Source organism: Salminus brasiliensis, chromosome 2 (genome assembly GCF_030463535.1).
Source record: "Salminus brasiliensis chromosome 2, fSalBra1.hap2, whole genome shotgun sequence".
NCBI lineage: Eukaryota > Metazoa > Chordata > Actinopteri > Characiformes > Bryconidae > Salminus > Salminus brasiliensis.
In genome coordinates this window covers 21,764,187-21,777,987 of record NC_132879.1, presented here as the reverse complement: position 1 = coordinate 21,777,987, position 13,801 = coordinate 21,764,187, and the positions used below count along the sequence as shown (strand labels likewise).

The 13,801-nt window shown below is 40.2% G+C and overlaps 1 protein-coding gene across 4 annotated transcripts in view; it reads left to right on the top strand.

Annotated features, from left to right (window-relative positions):
* kif21a (kinesin family member 21A) overlaps positions 1-13,801 on the top strand; it is a 53,462-nt gene that overhangs the window by 33,571 nt on the left and 6,090 nt on the right. For 2 of the 4 annotated variants that reach the window (XM_072670372.1, XM_072670352.1), the window contains 15 exons: positions 573-761; positions 875-1,074; positions 1,418-1,525; positions 1,698-1,766; positions 2,566-2,705; positions 2,784-2,931; positions 3,424-3,618; positions 4,476-4,577; positions 5,241-5,406; positions 5,866-5,886; positions 6,558-6,612; positions 6,764-6,818; positions 7,666-7,871; positions 9,307-9,435; positions 13,431-13,567. In XM_072670372.1, the coding sequence (XP_072526473.1) occupies positions 573-761; positions 875-1,074; positions 1,418-1,525; positions 1,698-1,766; positions 2,566-2,705; positions 2,784-2,931; positions 3,424-3,618; positions 4,476-4,577; positions 5,241-5,406; positions 5,866-5,886; positions 6,558-6,612; positions 6,764-6,818; positions 7,666-7,871; positions 9,307-9,435; positions 13,431-13,567 (1,920 nt within the window). The remainder of the gene's footprint in view (positions 1-572; positions 762-874; positions 1,075-1,417; positions 1,526-1,697; positions 1,767-2,565; positions 2,706-2,783; positions 2,932-3,423; positions 3,619-4,475; positions 4,578-5,240; positions 5,407-5,865; positions 5,887-6,557; positions 6,613-6,763; positions 6,819-7,665; positions 7,872-9,306; positions 9,436-13,430; positions 13,568-13,801) is intronic. The other 2 variants (XM_072670360.1, XM_072670366.1) reach the window with 2 other exon arrangements.

Here is a 13,801-nt window from a genome sequence, read left to right as displayed (position 1 = left end):
TACAATTCAGGGAAGCCAGTAAGTCCAGAGGTAATTTACATATCCGTCATAGAAATTATGACTGTTTTTGGGATGTACAATCTCAGGGTGGACCCCAAGTGGGAGCAAAATAAAGTTCACCAAAGTAAATTTAAAAGCTGGATACTGTCTCTGTAAAGATTTAGATCTGACTGAGACTGTGAAATACATTTATATTCATTGGATATGATGATTACATTTATTTAAATTCTGTATTAATGCAGCAAGTAGTTTTCATAGAGTAATGAAAACTACTTTGCCTGACAACTATAGACCATTGTTAATGATGGAGTTGCTTGATAGCTAATTTTTGTGTTAACATTCGAGTTAATAATAAAAGAATTTATTTATTGAACCATAGTGTATTTTTTTGTTATATTTAGTTTGCATCGTGGTCAACAATCCTTAACTATAGTTAAATCAGTGTGATCCAAAGGTTATCATGACTTACTGCTTTGCTAGTATCTACATTTGTACTATACTACGAGATTATGTACTTTATACATGCGTTTTAAGTGAATTAACTCAGTGGTGTGTGTGTTTGTGTGGTCCAGAGAACTTCCAGGCAGACCTGGCTAACATCACCTGTGAGATTGCCATCAAACAGAAGCTGATCGATGAGCTGGAGAACAGCCAAAGACGCCTGCACACACTTAAACAGCAGTATGAGCAGAAACTGATGATGCTGCAGAGCAAGATCCGCGACACCCAGTTGGAGAGAGACCGTGTGCTGCACAACATGGGTATGGGCGCCATGTGACGGGGATTAATATTAATATTAAAATATATATATAATTTTAAAAAAAAAATTTAAATGTACACCTCCCATTATTGAATACCTATGGCGGTTTTGTAGGTTCCATGGAGTCGTGTTCGGAGGACAAGGCCAAGCGAATAAAAGCAGAATATGAGAAGAAACTAGGCGTCATGAACAAAGAGATGCAAAAGCTACAGGCTGCTCAGAAAGAACACGCCCGTCTGCTCAAGAACCAATCACAGTACGAGAAGCAGCTCAAGAAGCTCCAGCAGGAAGTCATGGAGATGAAGAAAACCAAAGTAACTCGTATAGCGTTTTACTACACTGTGAAAAAGAGTAGAATAGAATTGCACTAATGAATTCAATATCTGAGGATACTGTATACACCCACACCCATGGTAAAATGGGAGAAAAGGTTTTGGCTTCGATTTTAGACAATCAAACAGCTCCTCCCAGTGGCCACCAGTGGAAGTTTTATTTATTTTTTTTTTTAGATTTTGTCAGTACTGAGAACCCCTGAACTTCTCTCTGTATGATGAGCTAAACGTTACCACAGTGCTTTCTCTTGTTAAACTTGTGACATTAATGTAGAATGGGTATAAGCAGCCCTTGCCAAACCCTCTCTGTGGCAACTGTTGCTAGGTGCGCTTGATGAAGCAGATGAAGGAGCAGCAGGAGAAGAACCGGTTGGCGGAGTCCCGCAGAAACCGTGAGATCGCCACACTCAAGAAAGACCAGCGCAAACAGGAGGTGCGACATGGCACTGTTCTGTCTGTACACAGATGGCATTGGAAGGGTGTGTGTGTGTGTGTGTGTGTGTGTGTGTGTGTGTGTGTGTGTGTGTGTGTGTGTGTGTGTGTGTGTGTGCATGCGTGCATGTGTGTTAAAAGTCTTGCACTGTTTTGGCCTCTTTTTTTTCCAGCACCAACTGAAATTGCTTGAGGCCCAAAAGAGACAGCAGGAACTCATACTGCGCAGGAAGACTGAAGAGGTAAAGCGTAAGGGTGGTAATGTAAAATAAAATAAAAAAAACACTCAAATCATTCCAAAAAGCTTACTTTTGCATCCTTTACTTGTTGCTGTGTTCTCTTGCACACTCTACTGATGTCTTATGGCCATATTGACTGAAAAAAACAGTAAAAATTAGTTACCTTCAAACAGCTGACCTGTCATTACTATTGCAACAAGTGATGTTTTGATAACGATGTGTTGCAGCAATGACAATTTTAACTATTTTCAGGACAAAAGGTCATATATTTCATAACGGTACAGTAACCGCCTGTATGAGGTGCACTTTAAATACGTCTAAATAATGTGAACATTTCTTTTTGTCAGATATTGTCATGACCGTATAAATCTACTCCATGATCAGGAGGTGTACTTGATTAAATTACTCACTTTTATCAGATACTAAAATGTATGGAAATGACTGTGCTCTTCTATCAGTCTTTGTTTCCATGGTTACGACAACAAGTGTACCTTAAAGAAATCATAGGCTGTTGCGCTATAATGTTCCTAAATATGCAGAAGTTGGATAAATGTGAATGTTAATACACACTTAGATTTTTTAAAGAAATTGATTGCTACTTTGGCCTTGTCCTCAACCCAGACTTTGAAACTTTTCTTTGCTCCAGAAAGCAAAGTATTGATGTTTAAAACATTTTTTGGAGGAAGAATAATAATACAATTAATACCTAAGCTGTTCATTTTGTAATTAAGTATTTCTAGCAGGAATCCTAGTGACACAAGTTCCCTTAATTCAGTCACCTTTATGCTGCTGTGTACTGTAGGTGACTGCTCTGAGGAGGCAGGTTCGGCCCATGTCGGGCAAGGTCAGCAGGAAGGTCAACCTGTCTGAGACTCTGTTAGACTCTGCCCACAGACCACCCACCGGGCGCTTGCACAGCTCAGGAGCACCCAATGGAACCAGGTGAGTGACCTATCTATGCATCTGTGCATGAATATATGTTTTGAGTATTTATCTCTTACAGTAGCTGTGTGTGTTCAGCAGACTGTACCACCGCAGACCTGTGGGGGTGTACTCTACCCGTGTGGCTCGTGTGAAATGGCAGAGTCTGGAGCGCCGCATTTCTGATATCATCATGCAGCGCATGACCATCTCCAACATGGAGGCAGACATGAATCGCCTGCTGAAGGTGAAGCCAAACTCTGTCGTAACCGGGCCGGTCGAGTCTTATCTGTCAATTGCACAGTTTTTTCTGTTCCGGTCATTCGCTTGAGGACGAAAACTTTCTTACTGCCAGTAGATTATTAATGATGAGTTTTGAAAATGTAAGAAATGACAGGTGTAAGCATAACTTTAACGGGTACTTGATCCCTAACAACAAGTTTGGTAAATCCTAGTGGGTTGACGATGAGCATACAGAGGTGGAGCTTAGTGAGGCATGGGCAGAGGAGAAATCAATCACACTCTTTTCTGCTTCATTTTCAACCACTAGGGGGTGCACTAGCTAGGTTTGGAACAGCAAAACTGTAGTTCATAGGCGTAAAATGGCTTTTGCTGGACAAATCACTTGTTTTAACAAAATGCTACAAGACTTGTATCTGTAATTTTTTTGTAGATAAAAGAAATCCTTTTCCTCATGTCTTTTTGTATATGAGATTTTTACACGTCTTTGTGTCCACAGCAACGGGAGGAGCTGACCCGGCGGAGGGAGAAGCTGAGCAGGAAGAAGGAGAAACTGGCCACTGAGGGCCCAGAAGGAGAGAAGGCTGTACAGTCTCTGAGTGAGGAGTTGGAGTCCTTGTTAGCCAACATTGACTACATCAACGACAGCATCGCCGACTGCCAGGCCAACATCATGCAGATGGAGGAGGCTAAGGTACGTCACCTCTAAAGTGGCACAGTTCAGGCAGGGTCTTCACATTTTGTAAACTTGCCATAAATTATTCCACTATATCCACAAACACTAATTATAAAGGTATTAATTATGAAGGGCCCATATAACAGAAATGCATGTCCATACAGTCTGTATATTGACACTAATGAACACATGAATGCATTTACATTCATGTCAATTTGAATGTAGTAATTTATCCAACTCATGCTGAAATAACAAGGAGTATTATTATACAGACTGTGCAGTCTGTATACAATATTTTAATCTTTTAAATCATATGTAAAATAACATGTAAATCAGAATATGTAATGTAAAGTAAAAGTAAAAATACCATTCACTCCCCAGTCCATAGAGTCCATATATAGAAACTAAGCTGCAAAAACACCCCATTTTGAAGTTACTGTTTCTCTGATGTCATGAGAACCAACTCATTCACATATTGCCGCCTATTCAGCCTACCATAGTTTAGTTCTCAGGAGTGTTTCCACTCCACACGCTTTGCCACTCATGTGCTTTTTTTAATGATGCATAATACAGGACAGGCATTTAGAATAGATACATTTTGTAGGACTAAAGGCACAGCAACAGCCTATTTAATTCTGCAGGATAAAGAGTGGTTGGACATTTTTTTGGGAATAATAGGACCCAGCCCCTTTAAAACTGTGTGCTGTTCCTCACTATCGGTAAGGCAGCTTTCCAAATCCTTCTGGGAATCTTATGGGATAGAATTCATATTCGAACCACACAGCATTTTACATAGGCAAGAGAGGAAGAAAATTTAATGCAGGACAAATGTAGAACACTGGTGCTTTATGAAGAATGTGTGTTTGTATGTGCAGGAGGAGGGAGAGACTGTGGATGTTTCTGCAGTTATTGGCTCGTGCACTCTCTCAGAGTCTCGGTTTCTTCTGGATCACTTCATGTCTATGGCAATCAATAAGGTACCAAACGGTCTACCCAGTGTGGCCCAGTGTGGCCAATACCACTTTATTGCTTCTGATACTTATAACTGATCCTTAAGTATCAGCTGAATAAGTCTGTCTCTATGTATCTAACTTATCTACCTGCTCAGTAGGTGCCTGTAGATCCTGATATTTCTGTGTGACAAAATATAATAAACCTAAAAGAATTGCATTTATTGGTTCAATAACTTTTTGAATGGTTTCAGATCTATGGGGAAAAATCACAATTGCCACAGTGTCAAACTAAGTAGAAGTGAAAAAGGTGTTAATGGTACTAAGCTTGAATTAGGATCTTAATTTTAGAGCATGGAAAACAAATAAAATAATTCACGCCGTTTGTTTTACTTGGAAACAGACTGTTTTCTTCAAGCATTCATTTAACCATGTTGTTGTATCGTTCCATCTAGTTGGACCTATTGATGCAGTCATTTCACCTCTGCTGGCATTACAGATTTTTCCAGTGGCCTTACATTTTACATGTTGCTTACATAAAAAAATGCCATTTGTCTTATCTATTGCCAATACTACTGATACCAATTTCACCTTGTTGCAGTACTACTACCTGGATGGGGGAGGAGGGGATGAAAATACAGATTAAAAGTACCTCTAAACTAATCTGAAGTACCTGTGTGAATGTCTCAGGGTCTGCAGGCAGCTCAGAAGGAGTCTCAGATTAAGGTTATGGAGGGCCGGCTGAAGCAGACCGAAATCAACAGCGCCACCCAGAACCAGCTGCTCTTCCACATGCTGAAGGAGAAAGCTGAGTTTAACCCGGAGCTGGATGCATTACTGGGCAATGCTCTGCAAGGTGAGTCTTCTCCTTGGGCCCAAACATATTCCAGCTCCTCAGACACGCACTGATTCCTCATTCACTCTGACCAGCCCACTCCAACTTCTGGAAAACCAGAAATGTCTATTCAAAAATGAAATGCGTGAATCAGGATATTTTCAGATTGGCACTCTCCTCATGTGATATGAAGCTATGGATGAGGGCTGATTAGATATGCACTGCATGTCCAGATTTCTTGTGTTGGGATATTGCTCCTGAATAGATGCTGCACTACTGCGAGAAATCCTAATTATTCAGCTTCTGCCAGATCATTTTTCTTTAGATGTCCCATTTTGACAGCATCTATTCAGCAGTACTAGGCTGCTCTGTTGAAAGAATTGGACTTGGTTCCGTTTGTACTGGGGGAATGTGTATTTGATTTGTGTGTTGCCTTTTTTTTCTGCCCCCCTCCCCTCCCCGTTGCCTGAATTGAAACAGAGCTAGGTAACATGCCTGTGGGTAAGTACCAGACGCCAGCCACCCTGTACTAAGTTCTGAGTGCATGGGTCTCCCTCCTCAGACTAACCGCAGGCTAGCAGTTACATCTGCAGGTGCATGAGGCGTACCGCTCCCAGGCTTTCCCTCATCTGCCCACCCCTCCTTTCCTCCCTCCTCCGCCTCCATGTCCGTGCCTACCACTTTTACATGTGCTACAGCCTCGCAATTAGGAACCGCACGCTAACTGTTAACATTACCCATAATTCCAAGCCCTTAGCAGGTTAAATTGGAAGAAGAATTCCATATTAGCTTGTTCATAGGTGGACATTATTACGTTAGGGGTCACATTACTAATATTTCCTGGCAAGTCCTTTTAGTCCTCACCTTTTCCCACTGTAACTCCAATTAACTCAGACGCCATGTGTTCTGGACGCAGCCTGACTGTATGGACCCATGTTTTAAAGCAGCCAAACAACAAGCATGGCAATGCTGAGCTCATTCAATGACTGTCCTCATCTGCTTCCTCTGTAATATTAATGCACTCATCAGATTGATTTAACAATTCCGTTAACTCAAGGTGAGGATGACTCTACACCCGATTTACAGTAATGGTTGGATAGGGCTCTTTCAAACCTGTAAGTGCAAAAGAGAGAAGCTGTCACTTTACTGTTTTTTGTTTTTGCTCTTTTTAGAGAACGGAGATGACAGTAGCAGTGATGAATCAACAAGTCCTGCAGCAGATGGAAAGTAAGTCAGCAAAACTTACTTAAAATCTTCTGCTGGATACCACTGCACTAAATTCATCACACAAGCCTTCATTACAGAGGGCTGTATTTCATTAAGGCTTTCAAGTATGCACGCTGTACAATGACGCACCATTTGCTCTCTCATAATCTAGCACCCTAGCCTCTGACCTCATGAAGCTTTGTGGAGAGACCAAGTCCAGGAGTAAGGTAACGTCTTCTGTAGTTTCTGTAGCTTCTGTCCTATCCAAACCTCATCATATCCTTACTGTTTCCCACCATTTGAAAATGATAGCTGCCTTATGGATATACAATAGAAAATTATAGGACCAATGTGGAGAAATGGTCCAAAATGACCATTTTACATAAAATATTGTTGTATTAACACACATTACAAGTTAATAAATGCTGTCCTTATGGGTGGGTACTGTGATTCTGATACAATACAGATACCTGGAGTTCAATGCCAGTTCCTGACTGTTAAATTTTTCGTACTTTCTTACTTCATTACAATCAGAATGCGGTGTGGCTCGAACCACAGAATGTAATGTAGACAGTGAATCAGCAGTCTAGATATTGAAACGAGCATGCCTATTGGCTCTAATATAAGAGACTAATTAGGTACGCTCTTGAAAACAAGGGTGCTACAAATGGTTCTTTGAAACCATGTAACCAAAAGTGGTTCTTCTGTGTCATCACTCAAATAACCATGTGTAGCACCTTTTATTTTTAAGATGCAGTGAAATTTGGTATTAAAAGATGAGATATATTGGTGCTATGTAGCAATTAGTTGGCACCATTTAAAGCATTGATTTTTGATACACTACTTCATTTCTTCTGTATCGTTCCTATGTTGGAGATGCAAAGCTTTGAAATAGTTTTTAAATATAGCTGCCCATTCCATCTGAGCATATTTTATGATGACTGGACCAGCAGAAATGGCCCCAAAGCTATGTGAATTAAATCTTACTACAATAAACTAGATGAAAAGTTAAGTATGCATTTGCCTTAAAAGGTACCACATTGGACAAAATCTTTCCTTAATCCTCTTGTACAGGCTCGCAGAAGAACGACTACTCAAATGGAGCTGCTTTATGCAAACAGCTGTGACTCTGGCCCTGACACGCCAAGTGGAGAATTCACTGGCCCTCTGCACCCAATGGCTGAAACACCTGAGGGGTCCACGGACCTAGAGTCTGCTGGCAATGCGGTTAGGGACTACATGGTCCCTTCAGCTGGCTTTTCCTCTAGAATGGGTAGCATGTAAGTTGGGTAGCAAGCTAACATCTTTACTTAACTCGCACTGACCTCTGCATGCACTGCTGCTTCTTAGCTTTACGTTTGCTTGGAGCATTTACTGGTGTTCATTTGTTATTCCATCACTTTCTTTCTGAATACATACAGTATTTCCCCCATGGCATGGTTGGTCATTTCCAGTCTTGTGAGTGCTCCAGAGTTCAACAGTTGAATCGAGTTAAAGTAGGGAGAGACTTGATTCTCCAGGACTGGAACCATCCTTCCTTAATGAGTTGGAGAAGTTAGTTTTGCATTGAATAAAATCACTTGTCACAATCCTAGGACATCACTTTGACACATTCCTTAATTTGAAGGTCTCGACAGATCACATGTACATTACACAACCTAACTCACAGCTGTTCTTTAAGCACATATAGCAAGTATCTCACCTGTAATGGCTGCTTAATTGTCTCTCCATGGAGGGATTCACTAATTATTTAGCAGATTGATTTCATGACATCTAACCAGCATATGATATCTGTCATTTCATTAGAGGATTAAAGAGAGATTGCGATAATAGAGATTAGATTTATGCTTTTTAAAAATAATGGTGCTACAAAGGGTTTTTGAGCGCTGCCAAAGAAGAATCATTTTGGTTCCATTAAGCATTATTTTTGTGAAACCGATATGTGGGAATAACCATTTAAAACACTCAAAATCGTTGTTATGCTTTAGTGAGTTGTAATGTGCAGAAAAGCATGCAGGACAAGGCTTGTGAGAACCTTGAAACGCTGCACAACCCGAGTCATATTTGTGTAAAATCCGGTAATAATACTCTACCATGTCAGTCTACATGCTGCTTTCAGTGATGTTTTTGAATCAGCTCATCCAGAAAAATGTGTCCCTTAGGGGTAGCTTAAAGCACTAAAAACACTTCCCGACTCTAGAGGGAGCCAGAGAGCAAGAAATGCCAATTTTTCATATTGTTGTCCAAATGTTGTAAGAAAACAATGTAAAGGTTCTCCATGCTCACGGTTGTTTTACCAGTGTCCAGTCCCGGACTTCGCAATCCTTTGTAGGCCAATAACTTCCAGCGAGAACAAAATCCAGGACCTTAAGCTGGATTCAAGGTCTAGATTGGAAGACTTGGGTTCTAGGGCATCATTCAAAGAACCCCTTTGTAGCAGCTTTAATTTTAAGAGTGTATGACAGTAACAGCATCTCCTACAGAATGAGTCCTTTAATATGACCGATGTTGTCTGAAACTCCTGTTAGTGAAGTTTGATAACCTTTTCTCCTAGTATTATCAGGGTAACAGGTCTGTATTCTCATTGTCGGGTGTATTCTTTGTTTTGAATGCTGCTCATCTTTTGGTGTTGTGCTTTTGTGTTCAGTGGATGTTTGTTTTGTGTTTTTATTTCATGTTTCTGTCTTTCGTGTCACTAATGGACACTAAAAATAGCAACTCCGGCTCCAGACCTCCACCAGGGGTGGAAAAGAGAGTTCCGGAAGCATCTCCTCTCACCCGCAGGAAGACCTATGACAAGGGACAAGCAGCAGCTGACAGAGCTAAAGCCAAAGAAATCAAACAGTAAGCGCTAGCGCCATCCTAGGGGCTGGAGGATAATCCTGCAACCACTTGGTCTGAAAAGGCCTCTGCTTGTGTGAGCTGATTTTCATGATAAAGGCCTCCCACTTAATTATTTGTTTGGTGGAGAGCAGCACACACAGCAGAATCTGAATTTGGAATGTGTCGATCAAACCAAAGAATGTCCCTTTAACTGTTCTTTCCTCTGCTTTTGAGAAAGCATGTCTACCCGAGTTGACCTTGCCTGGTGTGAGCAGTCCCTTTCAAGTCCTACGCTGAATGTCCAATGGTTTGGTTTTCAATCAGTAAAATTCCCATATAGCTTCACCCTGGGCTAATGTGTAAATGTCACTGCAGTTACTCATTTGAAGTAAATGGCATTCCCAAAACAGTTATGAACTAGGGGTGTAACGATGCATATATATTTTTCAATATGACTTTCAGACTTTGATTTAAATTAAACAAAAAAAATAAAATTCAACACTAATAAATAAATTCTTCAGAGTAGGCCTATCACGATAATTGGTAATGACTTATTGAACAACATATGGACTCAACCTCAATCATTTTCGCTGACCTCGATTTTGCCCGTTGTGTTTACTTGCATTCTTAAACAAGAATGAATGTCGCTATTCTGTTCTCTCGTCTGCTGTGAACAGTGCAGTGTGCATAATAACTAATGCATCAGTAACAGCGCCACCATACACACAGTTACGATGCAACAGATATAATAGATTTCATATTTTTTTAAATATGCTGAAATATTATTACCTTTTTATTAAGGATGTAATTCCATTATTAGGAATATATTTCATATATAATATTATCAATGTACCAAAAATGGTCCGGGTATTTTTAAGACAATGTATCATCCACAAAATATAGTTATTGTGACAGGCCTACTTCAGAGCTCTAGTTAGAGGGGTACTACCACAATACTACCACAGTCATGAACACCACACTATGCCAGTAAGAGTCAATAAGCAAAGCTATTAACGCTCCAACATAATCTGACAAGATGCACATAGAAGCCTAATTTTGATTACTGAATATTTTTTGGGGGGGATTATTTAATCGAAATCGTTACCCCCCTATTATTCACATGGTAGACTTTGCGTAAATGATTGTGGAAAAGCTAATCCTACAACATGAACCCTAATCTAGTGTCTGTAGCTCTGAACATTCAGTGTTCAACTTGCCTCTCAAACCCTTCCATTGAAACCAAATATCTACCCAACTGCAATACTTAATCCCACAGCGATCTGTGTTGACCTGCACTAACTCTGTTTCTCCGTAGTCCTCCATAGCAAACACCATCAGAGCACCAGCTTGAGGTGAAGGGAAACATGACTAAAAGCTTCTGGCTTTTTGAATGCCCTCCGTTTCTTTCTTTAGCAGTAGCAGTCAGAGTTCTCAGAGAACAGGAGCACGATGTTAGCCTTCGACCCTGTGGTATTTAGAATTAGACACATTGCATTAGCTTTGGACTGTTTGTGTGTGTGTGTTCCTGCTTGCTCATGTAGCTTGGAGGTGCATCCTCCACCCCCTTCATCCCTGCAGGCTGGGGGAGGGGGGGTGGTCAGTGTTCACTCGCCTGACTGCGGGGTTCCTTTGCTCGGAGCTTCTGTACAGGAAATGTGGAGAGGAGCTCAAACACTAGTGCAGCTGCACAGTAGGACCAGAGCTGAGCTTGCACACGTCATTAGCATCGCACAGATACTGTACTGTGCAGAAGGCATGCCAAGAAGGAGTTGTTTTTTCAAAAAGTGTTTCATCTAACGAACACTTTATGACATTTAAATAGATACAAATAAAATTCAAAATAATACAAAATACAGTGCAAAGAATGCGTTCTTTTCAAAAATGAGTGTTAGATAAACAAGGGTCTGGGTCTTTCTTCCCAGCCAATCCATGGATTTGATCAATTCCATCTCAGCCCAGCTGATTTAATCTGTTCAAGTATAAATTACTGAAGCATTTGTTTGTTTGAATGAGTATTGGGTTGAAATTCTGAATACTGGGCTGCCTCACCTACATGCTGATGAACATAAAATTACAATTTATTTCCTTAGCATTTTATTGTATTTATTCTCATGTTAATTTGTTCATATTTAAAATTAATATGAGTATATTTATTATAATATATTAATATAACATTTAATTTATTTTATCTGGCTTCTGAAGTGACCTTCAAAACTTTACATAATGATACAATTATTTCATCTTTTCTGTGATCAGGTCAGTAAATATCAATAGATACTGTGGTCACTCTACCCAGTAATTATTGGATAGAGTTGTCTTTGTCCATTAAGTTCAGCTGTACAGCCGTCACCAATATCACTTTTTATATTTATATTATATTGTGTGTGTGTGTGTGTGTGTGTGTGTGTGTGTGTGTGTGTGTGTGTGTGTGTGTGTGTGTGTGTGTGTGTGTGCGTGCGCACTGTTGTTTATCCACCAGGGGTCTCTATTCTCACACAGCTAATCTTGTTTCTCCCATTCTCCAGTATAGTAATTGGATTTCTAGTTGGATCCTCTGCAGAAGTAAAGCTGTTGGGGGTTTTTTTTATAGCTTGTTTTTTTCTGGAACAGTATTACCCAGGTTGCCTCTATTGTGTTTTTTTTGTTTTTTTGTTGTTGTTTTTTTTTAAGTAAGTCTGATACAGTTGCATGTGAAAGTTTGGACACCCTTGGCCAAATTACTTTTTTTGTTTGTTTGGATGAGAAAACCTTTTAGTAAAGATTAGTAAGTCTAGTAAACTCAGCCTCTGTAGCTAATCAAACAAAACTCCCAATATTCCCAGAGGTTCCTAATGCACAGTTACTAAAGTGTGGCCTGTGAAATGTGTTTTGAACGCTCTCAACATTACAAAAACATTACATTACAGAATACAATTAGCAAATCAGAGGACCACAAAAACTGCTAATAGGCTGATACAAGCAAACCAAAATCAAAAATCACCATGTGACTGTCAAGAGCCAACAAGAAAGTTCAGATGAGCCAAAAAATGTGTTGCATCTTACCATTGTGCAGCTTAGCTTGCACAAAACATAGTCTTTATGGAGTCATAGTAATAATGAAACATTACCTGCAACCTTACCACAAAAGGTTTAGGAATTATACAGAATGTCTGGCCAGATGAGCTTTGGAAACAAGTGCTGTGGATTAATAAAGTTAAAATAGGACTCTTTAGACACAATCAGCAAAAGTACACCTGTCAGCTGTGAAGAACTGACAATATTGCACAGTTGAAAAGAGACTGGGTTTTACAAAACACCGGGAACTCGTGAATCCAGATGCCAAACCATCTGTTTAGTGAAGCTGAAGATTAAAAAAGAGGACTTATTCAACAAGATGATGATGATCCAAAAAATACCTCAGAATACCTCAAAATCTGCCATGGACTACCTGAAGAAACACAACCTGAAGCACTTTGAATGGCTCTTATAGTCCCTTGACCTAAACAGCATAGAACATTTCTGGATTTTAATCAAGCTGCCCAGCAATATGACCCAAGAATTTCTAGAGAAACTAGAGGCCTTCTGCAAAGAGGAGTGGGTAATAATTCCAACTACAACTGAAAGACTTCTCTCCTCTCCGCAACATGTTTGCAAGCTGTGCTTACTGACCTGTTGCTGTTTTTATATTTGTTTAGCTACAGAGGCTTTGTTTACTATTTCTTAATAAAAAAAATTAAATGTATGTATCCATTTATCAAAGGGGCCCAAACAGTATCTGTCCACATTTTTGTACGTTTATACTTTTATACGTTGCAGCACGTGGCTGAATTGCTGGACATTGAGCATGTACATACATGCATGTTCTGCTGTAGTGTTATCTGCACAGATCACTATATTTACATGAAGGCTTCTGTGTGCATGGAAGACTGCATGACTTCAGTGTCTTCATTCCAAATGAATTGGTGGTTGTGTTAATAGTAGCTTGATGGCTATACCAATTTTGTGTGTATGTGTGTGTGTGTGTGTTTGTTTCTCAGAGGGGTGATAAACCCTGTGCCCGCGTCAAAGAGCAGCCGTGGTGGTACTCTGCAATGTGTCCATGTTGCTGAGGGCCACAGTAAAGCCGTGCTGTGTGTGGACTCCACTGATGACCTCCTCTTCACTGGATCCAAAGGTCTGACTCCTATATCTGGGCTGCACTGAATGAATTCAACCCAGTTTACCTCAAGAAGGGCTTCGGCCTTCGTTCCATAGTTGCATCAAGTATGTTGAGAGCAGGGGATGTGCATCCATCGGTTTTGGCAACTAGCAGCAGTCAGTTGTGTGTGGATTATTTGCCCACCTGTTTTATAAATGGACAGAAATCAGTGGCCTTTCAAAAGCCTGTTGATATCCATTACATAATGGC